At 38.4% G+C, this 23,695-nt stretch overlaps 1 protein-coding gene across 3 annotated transcripts in view; it reads right to left on the reverse strand.

Moving 5' to 3' along the window:
- Positions 1-23,695, reverse strand: part of CRACDL (CRACD like) — a 78,059-nt gene that overhangs the window by 18,324 nt on the left and 36,040 nt on the right. For all 3 annotated transcript variants that reach the window (XM_042456033.1, XM_042456034.1, XM_042456035.1), the window contains 7 exons: positions 19,703-19,779; positions 18,816-18,984; positions 13,453-13,588; positions 12,909-13,070; positions 11,854-11,922; positions 8,576-8,779; positions 5,119-6,709 (listed from right to left, as the gene is read on the reverse strand). In XM_042456033.1, the coding sequence (XP_042311967.1) occupies positions 5,119-6,709; positions 8,576-8,779; positions 11,854-11,922; positions 12,909-13,070; positions 13,453-13,588; positions 18,816-18,984; positions 19,703-19,769 (2,398 nt within the window). In that variant the 5' untranslated portion in view covers positions 19,770-19,779. The remainder of the gene's footprint in view (positions 1-5,118; positions 6,710-8,575; positions 8,780-11,853; positions 11,923-12,908; positions 13,071-13,452; positions 13,589-18,815; positions 18,985-19,702; positions 19,780-23,695) is intronic.

Below are 23,695 nucleotides of genomic sequence, written 5' to 3' on the forward strand. Positions count from 1 at the left end.
TGCATTTATCCACAGGTTTCTGTGGCATCCAAGGCCAACAAACAGTGGTTAATCTTAACTATGTTTAGTGGAAACAAGACAACTTAAAACCATGGCTTATAAAGCTTGTGATTCTGGAGAAGACAGTTAAAAAAAAAAAAAAAGAATCCTAAATTATGGTTTAACATTACAGCCAAACATAGACAATTGGTGTGAAACAACCCTGCTGGTGTAAACCTTTATGTTTACATCTGGTTTTCTAACATTGTAACTATTGCTAAATGTAAGATTAGGATACCCACAATATTAGAATTATAACAGTGATCAAACATATTGCTATAGATTGTTCTGAGTACATTATTAGTCAATTAGTGAATCACTTCATACTTTTGAACCAAGCATGAGGCAAAACAAAGAGCACACTCATAATTTATTGTTGTATTTCCATAAATAATGTTCTAATTGCACAGTTGGTCTCTCCTAAAGTGCTAGCCAAAATTATATAAATTTGAACAAGTTCCATTTGATAGTGTATATATTTTAATGGGATTTTTAAAAAAATGCTTAAGAACGGAGACAGCAGATTTTTGCAATGCTCCTGAAATTACTGTTACACTCTTACACAAACATATTTAGTAGTGAGCCCCAATGAACACAAGTGGCTCTTTATTTTGAATACATACATGTAGGATCAAGCCATAAGTGAAAAAGAAGAGACCATAATAGAGTGAAAGTGCTACACAAAAAGGTTAGAACAAAGTGTTTCAAACTACCACCTGACTTTATCTGCTAAGATCAGTTCTTTTTAAATGTTGAATTTATACATGTAAGATTATTAGAGCAGAAAATTAACTGCACTTTCAAGTTGGATTTCCATCTTTGTGACTTGAAAAAATGAAGCCTTAAAAAAGGAAAGCAAAGACTTTGCTGTGTTTTCAGAGGTCTTTCTTTTCTTTCTTTCTTTGAATCTTTTACTGAATCAATACAATTATTCTACTGAAAGAGTAAGAACAGCCTTTCAGGAAACCTGTGGATGAGGAAATGTCTCTCTAGGTTAAATCTGGACTTGGCAGTTTTCCAAAAAGAGTACCCTGTTTATTAAATACCTCTCATCCTTTATCAAACCCATTAGCTAGTTTGTTAAATATAAATTTTTCAAATTTGTTTACTGAGCTGGCAGATATTACTGTTTGGTCTATTACTCTCAGAATCTCATCCCGGCCAGAATGGGGAACAGTTGGGGTATTCTGGGAATTATATCCAAAAAAAGGAAATGTTGCAATCTGTTTTCACATAATGCCTTATAAGCGTTTCAACAGGATCTGGGGAATTTTTTACAGAACTGTATATATACAGACCATACACAACAATAAGCAATTGAACAGAAACTACATTTTTATCACTGGGATATACTACAAATAAAGATTCAAAGAGCAAACACAGCTACCTTACCTGTATTTACATCTTTCTCCCCTCTCTCAGATTTCAGTGTAAATTCTATCTATAGGAACGCACATGGCAGGATGGGGGCCTTATGTACTGAGATCAACTTAGACATTTCTCTTTGTTTTAAGGATGCATCCAGATGTACACAATTTGAGTGGTAAACCCTCTGGGGAACTGCATTAAATCAATTTTTTGCAGACATACTAACTTTGTTTAAGTAAGCTGTTTTTGGAAGCAGGCTGGCTTTTCCATTTTTAAAATGGTGCCAAATGACCTTTCAAATTGGAATAATTTGCAAGGTGGTTGAAGAAAGAAAAAAAATGTTAAGACAGCCCCGTGAAACAGGGAAACGAAGGGGCAAAGAAAAAAAACCATAAAACATTTTAAATCTGAAGGGAAAGGCAAGGGAAACCAAGTTTATACTGGAAAAGGAGGAAAAGGAGAGTATCCACTAGTGTCTGAGAGAAGTCTGTACACATCTCAAGATTAGTATCAGCTTTAAAGTGTTCTGATTTTTCAGGCCACTATGATGACAGGGTGAGGTGCATACCCATAAGCACTTTTAACAGTGTTAACTGAGGGTCAGACGAGAAGATAAACATATGGTGTTTTTTGCAAGAGCTTTCTCAAGTGGTGAAACACGTTGGGTGTCACAAAATGTGACTGTCCTCAGCATAGGGTCTTCTTGCATACAATTTTCCTTTTTTTGTGACTGGTGGGAAGCAGACCAAGACAATATGCTGGCTTGGGGATGGCATAGGGGCGTGGTGTTTAGATGACGCATGCCCCAATGCCAGCCCTAAGCCAGTGTCATGCTTCCCCCCCCAACCACATGGAGGGCAGAATTGCAGTGCTCTGGCGGTGCAGCGTTTATACACAAAGGAGCACAGAAAAGCTGCCACTGCGGCAGAAAAACCACCTTTTTTTCTGGTGCAAAGAGAAATGGCATTTTGCTGCCTCTTTTTCCGACTGAAAAAAGCCAGAGTGGGGCCACTGCATGTGGTTGCTGTGGCGCCCATCCAGCTTTTTCAGGGGTGGTGTGATGCTGCCTCTTCGGGGTGGTCTGTTTTGCCCCTTAATTGCAAGTCTGATTTCTGAGGTATACACCTATGAAAAATTCCATTGGTTGTACACAATAGATTAATTACAATGGAATATGCATTCTCTTTAATGTCCAGTTTGGCTCTCAGGCTCTCATGTGATATACCCAAATTCTGCTTAATGCAAATAGCTACAATACTGTGCTATAATGAAAGCAGACTAATGCAAGATTGCCCTTTCCTAGAAACATGAAGGCCAGAACAGATAGAAAAAACGTTTGAGGAAAAATGTTTCCCCATTTTTTTCTAAGCTTCTTTTTCCTAGAAAAAATAGTGAAAAATGGATTATGGGATATTGTTTGTTTACTATGATTAATAAAATATTTAAGACTAGGTGTTCATACTTTCACTTCCTTATTTCTAAACGTTATGTAGCAGATACACGTTTATGTAAGGTATCTCACACCATTGCAATTCCTGGTCTAGTTCCCCCCCCCCCCCCAGTTCTTTAGAGTGAGTTATTTATGTCTGCTTGAAACTATGCAGAAGAGGAAACAAATTAATTTTCTCTGTTTTAGTCCTGGTTTCTTCTGTTTTTATCTTTTGGGTTGTTTTTGTTTGTTTGTTTTGTTTTTGCTGGCTTCTCATAAACTGGTGAAAGCAAGTAGTTCCTTATAGTTTAGCTGTTTCTTACAGATTGGGACATGATAACTATTTGTGACAAAAAATAAAATTTAAAAAATTGTAATTATTATCTGAAAAGGGCACACTTCTAATACATCAAACATAATATTGTTATTTAAACCAAGTTATACATAATAAATTTTATGTTCTTAAAGTAGCAAAGTGACTTTGAGCCTCTTAATTCTGTATTTCTAATGCTAATATAAGTATTACAAATTTAGTACTAATGTATTTTTCATTTTTCCTTAAAATTTACTTTTTAAAAATAAAATCCCAGGGGGAAAAGTGTTTTTCTCATGACATCAAGTTTCTGGAAAATGTGTCTCTCCACCACTTCCTATTCTGTATTTTTCTTTAGAAATCAACATAGTCTGCTGTGTTGGATGGCAAAACGTTAACACTGAGAGACATTGAGATTAAGTTGAACTGACTAGATTTTGGCAGACATGGGTAACTATTTTTATCATTATTATACAGGAGTTCCCCCATGAAAATAAGAAAGTTTCTTCATATGTAACTTAATTTTGCAAAATTGTTATCTTTCTTCCTTTTTCAACCAGTGATTTATAAAAGTTAAAGTAAACCTACATTGTTTCCAAGTTAATTGTGAAGCATTTTTGTGTGGGAGTGGCCATGGCTGGAGAAAGCTTTAAGTAGGAAACAACAACAACATAGGAAGCCTAAACAACAAATTTAGCCCAACATGCCACCAGTTTTCATGAAGCAGTTGCACAGATCTGACAGCATCAATTCATGGTTTTAAAAGGCCTGGCAATACCTGACAAAATGATTCTACAAATCCTTCAGCCCGCATTACTCAAGGTCAAGTTACAGTACAAAGAAAATAAAAGCTTGGAGGTGGTGGGAGGTAAGGTTCAGGGGTTCATTATTTTCCGTTGTTGTTAATTTCTGTAGTCTCCACACTTCCCAGTGTAAATGAATTTGAGTGGCTTCATGAAAAGATGTGTGTGTCTATGTGTGTGAATGTACCTTTAAGGAACCGTACATACATCCCCTAAGGGGCAGCAGGATGCCGCCCCTTTCCTAGCTGGATTGGGGCCACGGCAACCTGATCCGGCCTTGAAAGGGCACCATAGCCGTGTTGCCACAGCTATATGGCACTCCTTCAGCACTACATTGTACGGACGCAGCATCAGAGGAGCGCCATAATGCTGCGTGCCATGTGGAGCCCTGACTCCGCTCCATGCCAGCCTTAATGGCCGGTGTGTACAGGGCCTAAATTGCCTCTTGTGGCTTATGACAACCCCATGAATTTAATAGGGTTTTCTTAAGAAAGGAATCATCAGAGGTGGTTTTGCAAGTTCCTTCCTCTGAAATATAGCCTACAGCACCTGGTGTTCATTGACAGTCTCCATCTAAGTACTAGAAAGGACTGACTCTGCTTAGCTTCCCAGACAAAACAGTATCTGGTGCATATTTAGGCCACTATGAAAACCAAAAACATATCTAGCTTTTAAAATCCCTCCAGAAACAGCCATATTTATTTTATTTTATTTATTTCAAGGAACCATGTCCCACCTTTCTCCTACAAGGCAAATCCCTCTATATGTTAATCCAGTTTATCCATATATTCGGTCCCTTTATATGTTTATCTAGTCTGGTAGTGTCTAGTCTGACTTGCCATGGGTATCTATAGCCTCAGGCCTTTCCTATCACATAAAGGGACCTGGGGGTGTTATGTGCCCTTTTCCACCAAACTGTAGCACTTCCCATAAGTCAAGTGTAGCTGTCTATACTTTTTAAATATTAACAATATGATATAAAAGCTACAGAACTCTACAAACTTCAGATGCAAGAAAGACTACAAAAATGCATCCTTTATCATTCACAGCAATATTAGATACAACTGACAGCAATACAAGCTGTAAAATGTCTTTGTAGTGACACACACACACACACACCAGTTCAAATATATTTAGACACATAATGATTTTAAGAGCCACCTTACCAGGCACTTCAGGAGGACTCTGTTTCTTTTCCAAATCTTTGTCTTCGTTTTTCAATTCAGGATACTTGGTCACCTTTTCCTGCTTTTCATTAATTGTATTTGTGCCACCAATGATGAAATGCTGCAAAACAGGCTTCCTTCGCAATGGAGGCTTTGTGGCACCCTGTTCAGGTTTCATTTTAAGGCCGTCATTTAAAAAACTATTGATATTTACATCTGTTGTTTTCCTGAATTCTGCTTTCTCACTTTTTAGTGGAGAGACAGGCAATACCTCTTTTTCTAAACTAAACTCAGCACTGTGTCTTTTAGTCTCCTTTGATTCCTGTGATAAGTCATCTCTGTGTTTGAGTGATAAAGATGTGGATCTAAGTTTGACATGAAAGGGATTTTTGTCTTCGCAACTTGACTGGTTAACACTTGATTGAGATGGAAGGCCTACAGAAGACTTACTCAAGACTGGTTTTGAACCCACAGATGGAGACTGTGAGGTAACCGTCACTGCATCAACCATTTCCAGTTCTGACTCAGGTTGGGATGCCAGTATCTTTGTGCATCTTTTTTTCTCTTGTAAACAGCTCACCTCCACAGCCACATTCTCATTACTTGAGGATTTTTTTGTTCTCATTCGCAAGGCCTGTGTGGCTACAGGAGTTTCACGTTCTAAAGTTTCTTTCATGTTCAAGCTGCTAGTCCTTGGCCTTCCCCGAGCTGATGAGACAGAAAACTTTCTTAAACCATAGAGCTCACTGTCTTCTTTCTCCTCTTTCTCATCCAAAACCAACCCACTCGTTATTGGTGTATGATGGGTTTCTTTACCAGATTCAAATTGCTCCTGGATTTGTTTCATTGCACTTGGAGTCAAGGAAGAAGGCCTGTCAATCTGTGGTGATACTGTACATGAAGTCTGAGAAATACTCTTGTCTTCATGGTAGGGTAAATATGTGGAATGGAAAGTATTTTTTGGTGAATGATTGATGGAATTAGTAAATGAAGGAGATCTCTTTATGATTTCCTCATTACAGATATTTTCCACAAGTGTTTTTGAATCTCTCAATGCCATTTTTTTTGTTCCATCAAATGAAGGGATCACATCATTTTGGGCTGTGACATTCCTATCAGACAGCATGTCAGCTTTTGACGATATATCATAAATCTGTTTATCTTCTTGCTTTAAAAGACTCTGTGACATGTCACTTACATCCCCAGAGGACATTTCCAATGGTTCTGACTGCTCTTTTTCTTGGTTTGGAGTAAGATACAGACTAGCTATATCTTCTTTAGAGTGGGAAGGTAATGACAATGGTACCATTTGTGGCAATTGCTGCATAATTTGGCAGTCCTCTGCATTATTTTCATAAAGAAGTAAGTCTAATTCAGCAGTGCATGGCAGCATGCAAACCTTTCCATCTTGCGGAGTCAGTTTTTGATGAAGGTCTTTTGACATTTCAGGTAGCTGGACATATGGTGTCTCTGATTGAGACTCTGCTAGTTCCTCTCTTTCATCCGTCAGTTCAGCTACCAACTCTTTTGCATCACTTTCATCTTGCTCAAGAGTGCTGCTCAAGTCATTACGAGAAGTTGACAGGTTCCTCTGCAACAAAGGAAATATGATTTTTAAAAAATCTTTTTTCTGCCTCACAGCATCACTTTCTTTCATATATCCAGTGCTAAAAAAGCAGAATCATGAAAGTAAATGTTGCTCTTCAACTCACTCCATAGCATACTCCCTGGCCTGTCGTGAAAACACTACACATTTGTATTTTGTTCTGGTATGGGGCATTAGGCATTAGCATGCAACAGAGAAAAGTAGAATATCGTTATTTGCAAACTACACTTCTTTGCTGGCTTGATCACTGTCATATACATGCACACTTTCCTATATATGTAGAACATGCAAAAGGAACATAACAAAATATGAACTGGGTTTCATAATTTCTATTGATTTGCAGTTTCAGCTTTCACCCCATTCAATCCCATTTTTATAAGCTGTGGCAGCCTTAATTTTTTCACTCCATGTCTTTCATTTTCTCTTTGAATTAGGAAAAAGGGTTTCCTGAAAGCTCCTGAATTTCTTATTTATATGCATGCTATTTCTGATATATCTTCAGAAAAAAAACCTTTTGTATAGCTAAGTATTTAGAATTGGCAAAATGCATGAAAGGATTTCACAGCAGTTACTACATTATTAATTTCCCAATAGTTCTTATATTTATTTGTCTATATAATTGCAATCCATTCTGCCAAATGGCAGCTTGGATGGGGGTGCTTTAAAGCAAGGCTTTGCATTCTACTGAGGTACAATTTCTTTTTGGTGTATGGTTGTTATAATTAAAAAGAAATAACCAAACTGAACTGGCCATAATTCAGTATTAACAGCCAAAGAGGAGAGGCTACATATAAAATATGGATAATGATAGGAAGGGATAAACAAAGGTTTAAAAGCAAGGAGTAGGCATACCTACAAAGAGAGAGAAATTAAAGTACTTAGTATTGAAAGGTAATGTAGACCTCACAGCTATACTAAAACCCTAATGAAGCAGAGAAAAACACAATCATCCTATATAATCAACCTGGACAAGCACTGTAGAGGAAAAGGTGTTACACTGTATTTCAAAGAAGGCACAAGAAGTCCCAAACAGTTAGAAATCTTAAGTCTGGAATCTTACACACATTTTCTTGGGAATAAGTTCAATTTAATTCAACAGAAATTATTCTTGTGTAATGGTGCCAAACACAGGAGCTCAATGTGAACCATTTCCAGACAGCCCTGAAATTTTTACCCTTACCTATGTTGCATAGGAAGAAACTGCGCTGCAGCAGGTCCCATAGCAGAAGTGCTGTATAGTGTCAGAAAGGCCTTAAAATAGTGGTATGTTTTTTGAGATACAAATAATTTTCTGATGGAGCAGGTAATCTTAGAACTGTTGTATCTAGCCCTGTTCAGGTGTTTCCTTTTATGCAATTGTATGAAGAGAAGACTGGGTCAGACTGCTTCAGCCTGATGAAGAAGCCAGTGGAGCTTTGAAAGCTTGCAACAAATGTGCATTTCAGTTGGCTAATAAAGGTATCACTATTTAGTGGATTTTTGTTTGAATTTGCTGAATGGCCAACACAGCTACCCCTGCATGCTTTCAGTAATCAGTTCAGGCATAACCTCAACTTTATGACCATTTCCCTTCCTATATTATTACTGTGAATACTGTCTATTTGATTTTTCAGCTTTATGTTGCTTTCTAGGAAAATGAACTATACGCAGATCCGGTTCTGATTAAGCATGAGTGACAAAAAAGTAATAAAAATCTACTCTCTTCTTTCTATCTAAACATGATAAATCCAGAACGGAATTAGAACAAAACTGGGAACAAAGAATATCTATTTAAAAGTCCATCTCTTTCTCTGTCTTGTTGTCATTCTCATGCACACCAGGCACACTTTTTTTCCAGAAAGATTAAATTACCGAAGGAGGTCTTCTTGTTCTACTAGATCTCTGGTTTCTTGGCTTTACTAAAAGCTTGTGCTTAGCAGCTGAATTATCCAAGCAAGAAGAGAATTCAGGTGGAGTATCAAAATCAGCAGGAGGTAAGAAGCTACAGTCAGATGTTCTCAGCGCTATAATTTTAGCATTGGGCTGCTGGGGAATTAGCTGGTTTTCTGATGTAACCTAAGGAAGAAGACCAAAGAAGAAAAAGAAAGTGTCAAAACAAAAGAGTTTAAATTTTAAAACAAAATAAAGCATGGACATTTCTAACAAATGTGAAAACTCTGTTTTATCAGCACTAGAATAATTATTCATTACCAAGAAATTTCTCTATTTGTCACAGCTGCTTTATGCACACTACCTTTTCTTTATGTATGGGTTAATTTCCTATGTTGGAAGAAAACATGTACTTTCCAACTTGCTAATAAAAGTATCCTTCTGGTCCCATGTACACAAATCAGGAAGTGATGTATTAGCTTCTGATTTGTGTGAACATGGACCAAAATAAATATATTTGCACAAATAAACACAAATTTTAAAACGACAGAATACAGATCCTCTTGTATGGTGAAATATTGCAAGAAAGAAAACTTATGTTTACAAAGCAAAATAAGAAACAAAGTTAACACTGTAAAGTGTATACATTTAATAAGCTCATGCCTAAACACCCTAAAGGCACCAAATCCTGTCTGATCTTGAAAGCTAAGCAGCATCAGCCCTGGATGGGAGACTGCCAAAGAATACCTGGTGCTATGTGTTATATTTCAAAGAGCAAGCTGGCAAACCACCCCTGAGCATTCGTTGCCTAGGAAAACTATATGACGAATTCACGGGGTCATCATAAATCAACAGGCAACTTGAAATTACATACCCCCACCAAATAATGAAGAATTTGCACATTATGGCCCAGGACAGACAGGCCCTTTGTGGTGTGGCAGCAGCGCAACTAGGGTTAGGGACTGCATGGCAACCGCACGGTCCCTAACACTAGCATGTACTGTCAGCACTATAATCGTTGCACGCCCTATACACAGGCGCATATATGGGCGCCCCCATTATAATGTAATGGATGCATAGAATCCGCACATCACGCAATGCCAGTTACATCATGAGTGAGCCATTGGCGTACTCACGACGTAACAATGCCGGTGGGAAAAGAACCCATTTTTCTGGGTTCTTTTTACTCTGGAGCAACAGCGCATGATTTGGGGGCTGCACCGTCCCTCCGGAGTAAAAACAGGCACCGGCAGGCCGCCATTTTTCAGCGGTCTGTACTGCACCTTAGATTCTAAAATATTGAAAGCCAGGTGCTCTTGTGTTGAGGAAGTGGATTATGTCCATGAAAGCTCATGCTAAAATAAAACCAGTTAGTCTTAAAAGCGGCTGCCATACTTCTTTTTTTTTCTCCCACTCCCTTTCTTCTTTTCATTCCTGTTCTGACTCTTACTCACAGAGCTCCAGGGTGAATGCATCTCTGATCTTTTAAAATTTTCAGTATTTCAACTCAATCCCTTGGTATCAAGATAAAAAACAAATAAAACATTATTTTCCTTATCTGGGCCAGTGGTGCAATCGGTGAGATTTATTGAAAATGTTTAATTAGGTAGTAATGATTTTGTTATGCTCAGTGTTTTGTAACTTTAAGAAAATGTTCTGTATTGATGCAGAGAAGAGGGGGAGAATCAATTACCACTGGGAGTGAGATCCTCTCCCCCATCTCTCTTTCTCACAGCATCTTTCTAGGCCGGGGGCAGGTCCACTCCCATATGAGACATACTGAGACAGATAAGGAGGGTTAATGTGGAGCTGGCACTACAGAACTGTGTGTGCACCTAAGCTGCTGTCAAGCATGGGGGCTGGAAGGATGGACATTTCCCCCTAAACAATCTGTTGTCGCAGATGTTCAAAAATGCAGCAAGGGGGTGATGATAGGAGCCAGGTGGAACACTTTTGTCTCATAAGACACCCTCTCTCTCACCAACCTCAACATGGCTGCTGTTGAGAACTTAGATACACTTCAAGGAAAAATTCAACATGCTGAAAGACAGTTCTTTTAAGTGCCACATGACTCCCTTGGGTTTCTTGGGCTACAAACAGAGGAACTGAATCTCTTTTTGGCTCTTCATCGAGGAAATGTTGAAGTAGGGAAGGTGAGAAACAGCATTCAGCACAGTGTGTGTGTGTGTACGTGGGTGGAACGGCACACAAAAATGTTTAAAGGATATACACATTTCAACAAGCATGTAACGCTATGTCATATGCTGTCTGGATATGTTTTCTGTTTTTTTTTATGAACAACCGAAGAGGCCAATCCTTATTTTGTTTGTGAAATCATAACAGCAACAATAACCAAAGTATCTATAGAGAAAACAATTGAGTGGGCAACACTATTCCTTCAATAGGTGATGCACAAAGCACATTACAAATGATTCATACATCAATTGTATGTACAGTCACATAGTTGTATGTACTGCTGATTGACAAAAGTCACCTATTCACTCCTATTCAAGGCTCAAGTGCAAAGAGGAACATTACTGTCTCAGCAACTCTGTTCATCCTGAGCTGGCCGACTAAAATTCAAACCTAAACCTCTTAGGTGGAAAAACCAACTGTCTTCATTAGAAAACTACTTTTAGTTTTGATCCCTTATAAGAAAATATAGTAGGCACGTTACCTGACAAAAGTTATTTATTAAAAGTATTTGTTTATCAGGGCTCCAAAGGCAACCCACAACAAACAAAAATATTATTTTGAAAACAAAGTAAGAGAAAAATGTAAAACCAGTTTTATAAAGCCACACAATAATGTCAAACATTAATCTTGTAACTGGTTTTAAGGACCAAAGGCCATGTGAAACAATGGAGTCTGAATTGGTTTCTTTACCTTGTGTAGTTGGGTCACATAATCTAGAACACAATGATCCAATTCCATAGAATTATAGAGTTTTCAGAGTCAAGAGTCTGAAGCTCCCCTAACTAATGCTACATTGGATGTATCTGTACTGAAAATTAACACCTGACTGGATTATGTTTTTTTCTGAAGACTGAATTTAATAGTGTTTGACATAAAAAAAAGCATGGTACACTATGGTATAGAAATGAACGTTCTTGTATCTGTACCACAAGTAACTTTAAATTAGTATCTCCTCACCAAGAAATATTCAGTCTTCCATCCCAACCCATCTGAAGACTGCAGCAGACTATAACTTCTGTGTATTGTTGTCTTGCCATACAATATAGAAATGCATTTAAAGTTACCTGTTCTTCTTCTTCGCTGCCTGTTCCAGCTAAACTCAAAGAGCTAAGATGCTTGTGAGAGTCAGAAAACTGTGGGATGGAATGAGGAAAAGATTCAGTGACAGATGGAAAAATGAAATGAGATAACACACAAAGGTTACAGCAATACATAACACCAAACAGACTATAGAAAAAGTAGGCTACAAGTAAGAAACTCCATGGCGTTCTATGAATTAGTAGGAATCCTAGAAAAAGATAGACAAAGGATTTTTTTCCTCCAAAGAAAGTTGACTACACATCCACTACTAAGAAAGAGGGGATTACCAATAGACTGAGATCAGGCATAACTTCTTTTGTGATCACTTTTGTAATTCTCTTGATACTCTTCTTGTACTGGTGAACTAGTTCAGTGCCCCAAAACTGGAATAAACTAACACCTGAAAAATATGCTACAAAAAATATCTATCTCCAAATTATCTGAAATGTTTTCTAGATTTTCTCATCCCTACAATCAACATCTATGTACCTCTGTGCATTTTTCAAAATAATTTTAACAATACAGGCAGGCCCCCATGCATTTACTTTCACATTTTAAAATTCATTTTATGTCATTTACATTTTTATCCCTCTGTTCTTCCAAGGGTTCAAGGTGTGGTGGAGTCTCCTTCTTTGGAGGTCTTTACACAGAGGCTGGGTGGCCATTTATCGGGGATGCTTTGATTGTGTATTCCTGCATGGCAGTGGGATAGACTGGATGGCCCTTGTGGTCTCTTCCAACTCTATGGTTCTATTCTATGATTCTAGCACCCATTCCACTTCTCCTCTCCATCCTCAAAACACTGAGGTAAAGGAGAGAGTGGAACTGCCCCAGTATTATCTCAAGCCCTGTCCAAAATTTAACCACTATACCATATTTAATTTTCCAACTCCATTATAAACTTGTGACTTTCATTTGAATGACCACTTACTGTGAGGTGTAGGCAGTTTCAGTGAATAAACATAATAATACAAATTATTGTTTTCACTCTCTGAATTCAAAATTGTATTCTAAAATGCCATATTTTAGCATAGCCTACCTTCGCTGTGCTGGAATTTAAAATTTCATGTAGCAAAGATGTTTCTGGTGGACTTCTGGGTAAACCATCATCTTCTGAATTCATTCCAGCATCATCTATTCTCTTTGAAGGAATTCCAAATGGAGATGGCAGACCAGATTTCCAATTCTGTTGGAGTTTCAACTACAATGAGAAATTTCAGTGATCATACTTAATTATTTTTACATCGTGCTCATCCTCACAAAGAGTACAAGATAGCTAAAAACCTTCACAAAACATAGTATATTACAGTGTGCCCCTCCCATTCACAGCGGTTCAGTTCTGGGGCCTCCTGAAAATTGAGGAAAAAGCAGGAACTTAATCCCATATTAGTCTATGGGTAGTAATGTGCATATTCAACTAAAAAGTACATTTATTAACTCTATGACCTGAGGCTGTTAACTATTTGTTTCAACTAGACAAGAAAAGAAACATGTAGAATTACATTCAGAACCCAAAAATATGATGAAGGAGAAAAAAAGAACCACAGAATTGTTTTAGTAGTTTTGTGTACTGTTTTTATTACCTGCAAAGCCCTAATTCGATCAGAAACGTTTTCCTGTGAAAATACTCGGACTGGCCCAGTAGACTCTTGTGAAGCTTCTGGAATGAAAATGCTGTCATGCGACAAGGCTCTGCTTCCCATACTACTTCTGTGCCTCCTAGGAGAATATGGAAAGCTAATGAAAAATGCTTATTTTATGTTGAACCTCCTTGATAAATACTTAAGTAGTAGTGGTACTAGTTTTTGTTCTTCTTGTTCAAATGAATCATATTTCAAATGCTCCACGAGTAACTGTGCCAAGAATGTGAGGAAATGCTGAAGAAGGGCTACCCAACAATAACAGCATCCTCACAGAGTCAATTGTTGGAACATCTTATTTTTTACTTTTTTAGAAAGCAATAACTTTTGAATTTCAAGTGCACAAAGGCAGCGGACAAATAAAAAGGTATGGTCCAGAATCCTTCATGTCACCACAAAGGTTATAGTGGGAAATAACTCTAGGTTCAAGTCAGCACAGCAGATGTCCCAAAAGCAATGGCCAAACTAACACTTGTAAACCAAACAAAGTTTGCAATTGCTCCAACAAAAAGAACTCAGCTGACCCAGAGAAAAGTCTTCCCTATACCAGGCTGAATTGCTTCTTCCCACAGTCTATGCCTTAGAAAAGTTACTTTTTGTACTATGTCTCCCAGAATTCCAGCCAGCAGAATCTGCCAACCAAGTCTGGCCCGTATGTCTCAATACCATGACAGCTGATAATTTTATATGCCATTGCTATTACTTCTGTAACTGGAAACTCTTCCCACCCCTTCTAGAAAAGAGAGTGTAATTTTGCTTATAAGTATTATAAGAGAATACTTAGAACAGCTCAAGGAGGAACCTACTCTTTAACAGAGATTTTAAAGCAGAACTACATGGACTCATTCACTGCAATTAGCACAGAACAGAAACATGTTCTGGTTAAAAATGGTAATTCTCAATTTTTCCAGTTCCCAAAGGATGTTGAGAGCAGCAGAGTAATTTTTTGTCCTGTAGTTCAGGGCTATCAAGAATTTCCCTCCTGCAATAGTGGGAAATTGCACAGTTCTTCTACGAAAGTTGTGCAGCATGCCCAGCAAACTATTTAACTTTCCAGAAAGTATCCAGCTTTTGGTACAGAAACTGAAAACTCTGTACCTTTCCTTGTAAAATGGACTGTACAACATTCCATCTGGCAAAGGCTGCAGCTTCATCCAGTCCAGTCCTGGGTTTCTTTACCTGCTGCATACAATTTGAGTTGCGCAACATTCAAACTGGCAAGGGCTGCACTTCAGACAGCCCTGGTTTATTTTCCTGCCATGTAACATTTGGTTTGTGCAACCACAATGTGAAGCTGCAACCATAGTATCAAACTCTTCACTTCGCTTTTTGCATCTTCCCCAAGTATAAACATAAGACATATCCAGGGTAGCCATGTTGGACATGTAGCAAAGTACAATAACACCCAAAATTTACAAAGCAGTGATACTTTTATACAGGAGGGAGAAAAATTCAAATAATATTAGTCCCAATCTGCCTTTTGTCAAGATGTGGCTGTTCTCAGTTCAGATGGTTGGGGGGGGGATTCATGCAGGTGGGCCCCTCCTCCTTCTAGACATGTGAGTACTCCAGGAAATAAAGAACTTTAACTTCTATTCTCAAGATAAAAAGAGATACTCCTCTTGAGATCCAAGTTCCTTTTCACGCTTTGTGAAGCCACAGGCTCCTTTGTTACGAGTGTTTTTCAGTTCTCTCTGCCTAGCAAAGGATCCTGTGACTGCACAAAGAATAGGTGGCAACCTGGATCTCAAGAGGAGCATCTCATTTTGTCTTGCAAGTAGAACTTTAAAATCCTTCATTTCCTGGATTACCCACATGTCCAGAAGGAGAAGGGCCCACCTGTATGAATTCACCCCCAGAACCATCTGAACTGAGAACAGCCACCATCTTGACAAAATGCAAATTTGGGACTAACATAATCTTTTTTCCCCCTATATGATTTTTTAATATCTTTGCCCCACGAAAAAGCCAGTGAAGCATTGAAAGCTCGCAAAATGCATTTTTGCATTTGGTTGGCCAGATTGTTTTGTGGATTTTGGATGTTAAGGTATTTATAAACATAAGAGGGTCCCCCCCCAAAAAAATGATACAGTTATCTATGCATAGTGAAAAGACAGTGAGCACAGATTTTCACACCAAAGCTGGATAGTTTCTCAGAATCCTGCACAGTTTTTTAAAATTATGCGGCTTATGTTGTGCTGGGAATGAGATAAACAAACAAACAAACAGAAAGGTTCCTACAAGTTGTGGGAACTCTCAACGTGCTATTTTCATTCCTGTCCAAGTTTCTGGAAGGACTGGGAACTTCTAAGTTGACTCCAACTGGAAAATAGTTGAATTTGCATTTTGTTCCTAGCACTGGTTGCGTATAGTGTACTGATGTGTGAAGCCCTTGCAATGTGTCCCATCTCTGCCTTGACCTTCATGTCATTGCTAAGGTCATATATACATTTGTTTTTTCAAAATGAAATACATTTCATAATTAAGTTGCAACTGAAAAGAATGCAAAGGAAGCACAAACGCAAATGGAAACAATGATATTCTCCTCAGTAGAAAAACATAAGTGAAAAATAAGACCTGAAGGCCTGTTATAGAAAGAAGAAGGAGGACGAAGAGGAGAAACAACAATGGTACAGTACATGTTCAGTTTTACTTAAAAGTGGAGCTGTAGTTTAATGTTATGTAATTTACACATAGAAATATCTACCAGGGACCATACTGAAGTGCTTGTTCTGTTTTAGGAAAGACTGTTGCCTCAATGCCTGGTTTAAATATTTGAAGGGATGCCATATTGAGGAGGGAGCAAGCTTGTTTTCTGCTGCTCCAGAGAACAGGACCCAGAACAATGGATGCAAGCTCCAGGAAAAGAGATTCCACCTCAACATTAGGAGGAACTTCCTGCCAGTAAGGGCTGTTCGACAGTGGAAGACACTCCCTCAGAGAGTGGTAGAGTCTCCCTCCTTGGAGGTCTTTAAACAGAGGCTGGATGGCCATCTATTGGGGATCAATCAAACTTTATTGCTTTTGACCAAAGGTCATTGCACAGCACAACAATATAACAATACATATAACAATATAACAATATAAAAATACATGGAAGTTATATCTAAAATGCAGGTATCTCGTATCTAGTGTAGAATTTCTAAATAAACAAGCAACAGTTGTCATTATGCATTAAAATTTTGTCAAATATAGTCATCACCTTTACAGTTTATGGCTATCCTTGTTATATACTTATTCCTGGGTTTTTTTTGCTGCTAAGGCAAACAAAGCTACTTTCCAGGTTACATATTTATTCAGATCCAATAGAAGATAAAAAATCATGTCCTGTGGATTTTGACTGGGACTAGTTTCTATTATAGGTGTATTAAACCTTTCTCTTGGTTCTTGGTAGAGAGGACAAAATAACATGTAATGAACAAGGTCCTCTACCTCTTGACAACCATATACACAAGTACATCTATTGGGGATGCTTTGATTGGGATTTTCTGCATGGCAAGGGTTGGACTGGATGGCCCTTGTGGTCTCTTTCAACTCTACGATTCTATGATTCTACTTTTGCTCCAGTTTCACTTTGGAGTAAATAAAAGATGTGATAGGACTGAAAAAGCCCTCTAAACCTGGGCTGAAGAAACTGTGGCTCTCCCAATAATATTCCGATGATTCCTCAGCAAGACCTAAACTGCACTGGGCGGACCGGATGGCACTGTTCCAGTCTTGCTTATTTCATCATACATTTTCTGCTTAGGATTCTGATTTCCTTTAAAATCTCCCTACCAACAATTCAATTTTCAACTTCCCCATGAATGTGGCTTTAGCTGACATGAGCGAGATAACTTTAATTGCAGTGGGATTGTGCTTTATAGAAATGCTCTTGGATTTTTAGAAAAACTGGAAAGAAACTTACAAATAATAAAGGGAAAAAATGAAGTGCTGATATTTGTGGAAAAGTTTGTGAGTGGGGATTTACACTGTGGTTTGGTACCCTCTAGTGGCAGCACTATATAATGCAGTTTGCACTAGCATTGCAAGGGCTACATCTGCACTGCAGAAATAATCCCATTTGACACCACTTTAACTGTTGTGGCTCTGGCCTATGGAATTCTGGGAACTGTGGTTTGTTGTAGCACCTGAGCTCTCTGCCAGAGAAGGCTAGAGATCTCACGAAACTATAATTACAAGAATTACATAGAACTGAGCCATAGCAGTTAAAGTGGTGTCAAAATGGATTATTTCTGCAGTGCAGATGCAGCCAAGGAGTACCTTCTTGAGGCCCTTACAAAATGCACAGCTGCTGTACTTGCACAGAAGCCACATGCCCTGCACTCCCCCTCATGTGAACATGCTTGAAAACATGCCTTTTATCTTTTAATTGCATTTTATCATTTTAACATGTAGTTTTAAATCATTTTAACATTGTGATTAGTCAATTTCCATTTCAGCGCTCATTTTTTGTTTTGTTTTTAAGCTGTACTGTTAATACAATAGCTTCCTTAAATCTCAATTTTGGGAGAAAGACAGAATATCATCATTGTTGTTGTTGTTGTCACCATCATCATCACCACTACAACGAACACCCATAAATTGAATTTCTTGGCTTGTCCCTCCACTACCACCACTTTGACCCCTTAAAAGCTATTCCTGTGGATTAAAGGAAGCTTTTGAATTGCATGCGATAGGGTAATTCACATGCAAAGGTAACAGTTCTGTGTGTGCTATGCATTTCTAGGATCAAGGCTTTACAACTACCGTACATACTCATCTATAAGTTGACTAGGCAGGTTTTGGGGCTAAAATTATGGTTTTTGATAAGTTGAGGGTAAAATTTAGAGGCACGTAACAAAGGATCTAAAGGATGAAGCAAAGAAAAATGATGGCAAAGCACTTACAAATTTCAGCAGGCATAACTGTTTGCGTACTAAAGGCTGGATGGATGAGAAAATAGAGGATGTGTCAGTGCTTCCAGAAAAAATTACGCTCTTGCCTTTCATCAGGGGATGATTCCCTTTTCTTTTCTTTTCTTTTTTTAATGAGAAGTTAAAGTACAGTATTTACATTGGTGTGGATAAATCGACTCAGTTTTTTTGGGATTAATTTTTGAGTAAAATTTCTAGCCTTAAAAATTAGTATATACAGTATTGCCTTTACATGAGATAAATTTACTTCCTACCTTTCTTGCATTCTCAAAGTAGTAAACTGCTCAAATACATGACTAAGGGTCTTTTAGGAAGTAAACCAGAAGAAAGAACCTAGCTTTTCAAATAGAAAATTCTTTTGAGCCAAGTAAAGGTAGTTTTGAGACTTACTCAAGTTCATCTTCAGAATCGTAATCTATGTGCATGGTCTGTGATGCTGTGACATCACTTGCAGACTGACATGGTTTCAAGCTACCACTTTCTGAAGGCGATAATGTCTCTTTCCTTTTCCTCTTCCCAAAGAACTTTTTGATGGATTTAAATTTAGACTTCTTCTTTCCTAAGTGAATAAATATAAAGGAAAGATTATTGTAGGCACTGTTTTTCACACAGAGAGACACAGATACATTTGGCTATCTACTCTCCCCCCCCCCCCCCCCCCCCCCGCAAACACACACAGATACATACAGTAAGAGGGGCAATTTCTCCAACTGGCAGAGCATGGAAAAGTTATTTTTAAGCTACAGTTCCCAAAATCTGCCAGACAACATGGAGAATAAATATTCCACATTGATTGGAATCAAACTATAAAATATTCAGATGCATATTTCCACTTGTCAGAGTTTGGACATTGATAAATTTGCTCCAGTGCAGAAAGATGTACTAAATGCTTCTTTTATCCCTACCATTCTGTAATGCTACAAAGATAACAACATTTTCTAATTCTTAAAATAACTAATTCCGCTACTCTTGCTTTTAACAAAAACTGCAGCTCTCACAGAAGGTAAGACAAATTTGAAAATATGAAGCAGAAATAAAAGGAAACTAAACCAATTTATTAACCAGTCTGATAATACTAACCCACTTCTAAACCCATTCATGTAATTGTGGTTTTAAATTACACATCTGGGGGGAAAATTGTTGCTGTATCTAAACTTCATCACTATTGTTAGAATTACAGGCATTTGAATGTGACATATATATTGAAGCATAAGAAGGAACAAAGACAGGAAAACACTAAATTAAAATACAGTAGTCTCTCTCTCTTGTTTTTTTACCTGAATTTTCCTCACCAGGTCCTTCGGGTTCATGTAACTTGGCATCCATTGTCCTTGCAGAACTCATAAAGTAGTCACTAATATGGAAAATAAACACATTTTAAGTGACAATACAGCATCACCAGTATAGTTTTATGGCCTCAGTATTATAACTAAATAATTATTTCAAATGTATAAACCCTGAAGCAGCTCAGACTCAATGGCGGGTTACAAACCGCCACTTGGGACGTCCTCAGGACGTTCCAGTTTAAAAAAGGGGTGTCTCTTCCAGACGCCCATATTCCTGTTACGGACTCTGTCTGTAACAAATGGCGGCAGCCGTTCCACATGGCCGTCGCCATCTTGATGTAACAGACGCTGTGTGTCCGCACGTCGCATGGCACGAATGACATTGCGAGTGCGCCATTGGCGCCTCGCGGCATCATGAGCACGCCACCAGAAGAAGCTCCATTTTGGAGCTTCTTTTTTGCTCCATAAGGGAGCCGTGCGGTTTGGCTGCGGCGGCTCCCTTGCGGAGCAAACAGCAGTGCCGGGAGACCACCGCAAAGCAGTGGTTTGTAACACCTCATTGGGATTAATGTAGGATGAACAGCTCCACAAAGGAAATGAAGTTTAGATTAGGCAACATCAAATTCTACTTCCAATAAAATCAATGCTCACAATTCAGAATAAAGTTGGTAGGATCAAGGATCTGTCTTCTGTGGACAGTAGCTCTGACTTTTGCCTGCCAACCACTGTTCATTGTATTCAGCAAGATCCTCACCTCACTGTGTAGTATCTGCCATCTACAATGCATGCATATATATGGAATATATCCAGCAGGAAAATCTCTTTCTGCCAGCCAGGGCCATACACCTAATTCAGGATCCAACTCTGTGTTTTTAAACCCACGGATTTTGGGAAAGAAAGGAATATTTAAATTTGGCTATAATTCATAGCCACTGAAAATTAGAATGCTTTCTTCAATCAGCAAAACCCAATGCTAGTAAATTTAGTTTTCTAGACATTTTGGGGAAGTATCAGGGGAGAGAAGATAATTACTATACCTGTAATCCAGATAATTTCATAAATTTTAAAAGTTGATTGGTATTTTGGATGAGGCAGAAACAGTCACCTTATTTAGAGATTGACCCTGTTAAGGCAGAGGGGCCTTGCCACATTCTGTTGATGCAAAGTCCCATCCCAAGATCTAACCACTTTTGAGATTCTTTGATACTATTGAGCTTGAAATATCAGTGATGGGAAGGCAGGAGTTTACTACGATTTATAGAACTGCTCTTGAGTCTGCTTATCTTTGGGAAGTAGACGCTTTATGGTAATAATAGATATCCTGCTCACCATTTTTAGGGAAGTTCCCTATGATTTCCCTTGCAGTTTGTTTTCTCTGCATTTACTGTATATTCTTGGTTGTTAATTGCCATCATAAATGATGGGGAGGAGTTGGGACTAATTAAATCATATTTTTCCTTATTCTTCTCCAATAAGGGACTTTTGGTTCTGGCTGGAATGGGTAAAACAAATAATATAAAGAGGGACTTGATTAAGGGTGCATCTGCACTGTAAAAATAATGCAGTTTGGCACCAGTTTAGCTGCCATGGCCCCATCCTACCAAATCCTGAAATTTGTGGCTTTGTGAGGCACCGGCACGCTTTGACAGAGAAAGCTAAAGACCTGATAAAACTACAAATCCCAGGATTCCAAAGGATAGAGCTACAACACTTAACGTACAGTGCAGATACACTCCTAATTAGTACATCAGGGAAACACAGACATAATAATAATGATGATGATGATGATGATGATGATGATACCCCCGTCTCTCCAATGAGAGCGAAGCGGCTTACAACAATATTAAAAACATTAAAATACAATAAAATACAATGCCTCATAAACACACCCACTCACCATAACCAATAAATCACAGCAATAAACAATAAAAATAAAATAATACAGTTAAGATTATTAAAACAGACAAGACAGGGTAGTCAAAGGGAGGTGACTGAGTTGCTAATCTGGGAAGGCCTGTTGGAAGAGATCTGTTTTGACCACCTTTTTAAAGCTGTCAAGATTAATAATATAGCAGATCTCATGCTATATTGGGGGGGGGAACCCTAGAATAACTTTGTACATGAAGAATTAGGATGGCATGTGCAAACAGTTCCATTATGCTAATTGTCTAGGTTTATTATGCTACTATTCTTAGGCTGCATCCGCCCTGCATAAATAATCCAGTGTGACACCACTTTCACTGCCAGGGCTAAATGCTACAGAATTCTGAGAATTGTGGTTTTGTGAGACATTTAGCCTTTTCTATCAGGGATTTCTGGTACTACAACAAACTACAAATCCCAGAATTCTATAGTACTGAGTCATAGAATTCTATAGTACTGAGTCATAATGCAGTGTCAAACTGCATTATTTCTGTAGTGTGGATACAGTCTTGATTTAATTCTCCCAGAGCTGATACTAAGTCTTAAACTTATACAGTATAATCTTGGCATTTGACTATGCTTATTATCAACACATGCTCAGCAGAGCTCTAGAATGAAAGGAGGAATTTGTACCACCCACCTGTCTCTAACCTGCTAGACCCAGATATAGATAACCAGCAACCAGGATAAGCATTATTAGTCTGTTGTAGACATACACACAAGGCAGTGCAAAAGTACACTTAATTTCCGAGGAATTTCTGTCAATAAAAACTCAGTTGCCCTGAGAGAGAGCTCGGTGATGACCAGAAGGCCCAGCAAAGCTGTGCATCACTGGCCTGGAGTATCTCTACGGTTGCTCCTCTGGACTCCCATTGCCTAGTTGGAATGTAAGTTGCTCTGTGGGGTTTGCTTTGGGTAGATATTTTAACATTTGCAAGTTATGTCTGCTGTCTAATAAATCTGTCATTCCTTTCAACCAATGGTGAGTTTATTGCCTACACAAAAGAACTTGGCTTACTTGGCACTACATACATACATACATATATATATATATCATGGTTTCAGCAAAGCATCTGACATGTTTACTCATGATGTTTTGCTTTAACTGGAATCCACTCCAGTTTTTGCCTAGCTTTAAAGCAGCATTCGAAGGTGCTGAACCTATTTAAGATTAGCACCATGTAAAGCTCTGTTCAGGCCTGAAATAAAATCTAGATTTAAACATAAGAGTGGGTTACTGTTCCTACATGAGAACCATCAGCCCTCACTGTCCAGCAGAATCCAGTGTGTTCATATTGGTGAATATAAAATAGCTTTGGCTAAATGTACAGTGAGCCCTCCACATTCACTGGGGTTAGGGGCACAGGACCCCTGTGAAAGTGGAAAACTGCAAATAAAAACAAACCCCATTTGTTTACCTGAGAGATCACAATGCATTTCTATGGCCAATATTTGCCAGAGGCTGACCATAGAAGTATGCTGGAGGAGCTATAAATGCCTAGAGAAGTGTTTTCTTTCTTAATCTCTAGTTTCTCCGGTGCAACAGTCCACAGAGTTGCACTGGAGGATCTAGAGATTCATAGAGAACATATTAATGAAATCTGTGAATAATAACATCCACAAAAGTCAAAGCCGCAGATGTGGAGGGCCAGCTGTACTAACAAACTCTCACCTTGCACTTTCTTATAACCTTGAAAAACTAATAAAATTGTAATATTTACCATCTGTGTAAGACACTGCAAGTGTTCAAAGGTGTCACTCTCATACATCAATGACTTTTACAACAGCCCCAAAAGGCATATCAATATTGCTGCTAGGGACCTGAAGTTAAGGGAACAATAGCTTGCCTGAGTCACTTGGGAGTTTGTGAATGAAAAATCTGAAAGAGGCACTTCCCTGCTCAAACTCTTAGACTGCTACCAGACTGCAGTATTTATACAATTTGATACTGCTTCAACTGCCATGCCTCCATAGATTTGTAGTTTGTGGTGGCACAACAGCTCTGACAGAGAAGGCTAAATATCTCACAAAACTACAAATCCAAGGATTCCCTAGCACTGA

Source organism: Sceloporus undulatus, chromosome 3 (assembly GCF_019175285.1).
Source record: "Sceloporus undulatus isolate JIND9_A2432 ecotype Alabama chromosome 3, SceUnd_v1.1, whole genome shotgun sequence".
Classification (NCBI taxonomy): domain Eukaryota; kingdom Metazoa; phylum Chordata; class Lepidosauria; order Squamata; family Phrynosomatidae; genus Sceloporus; species Sceloporus undulatus.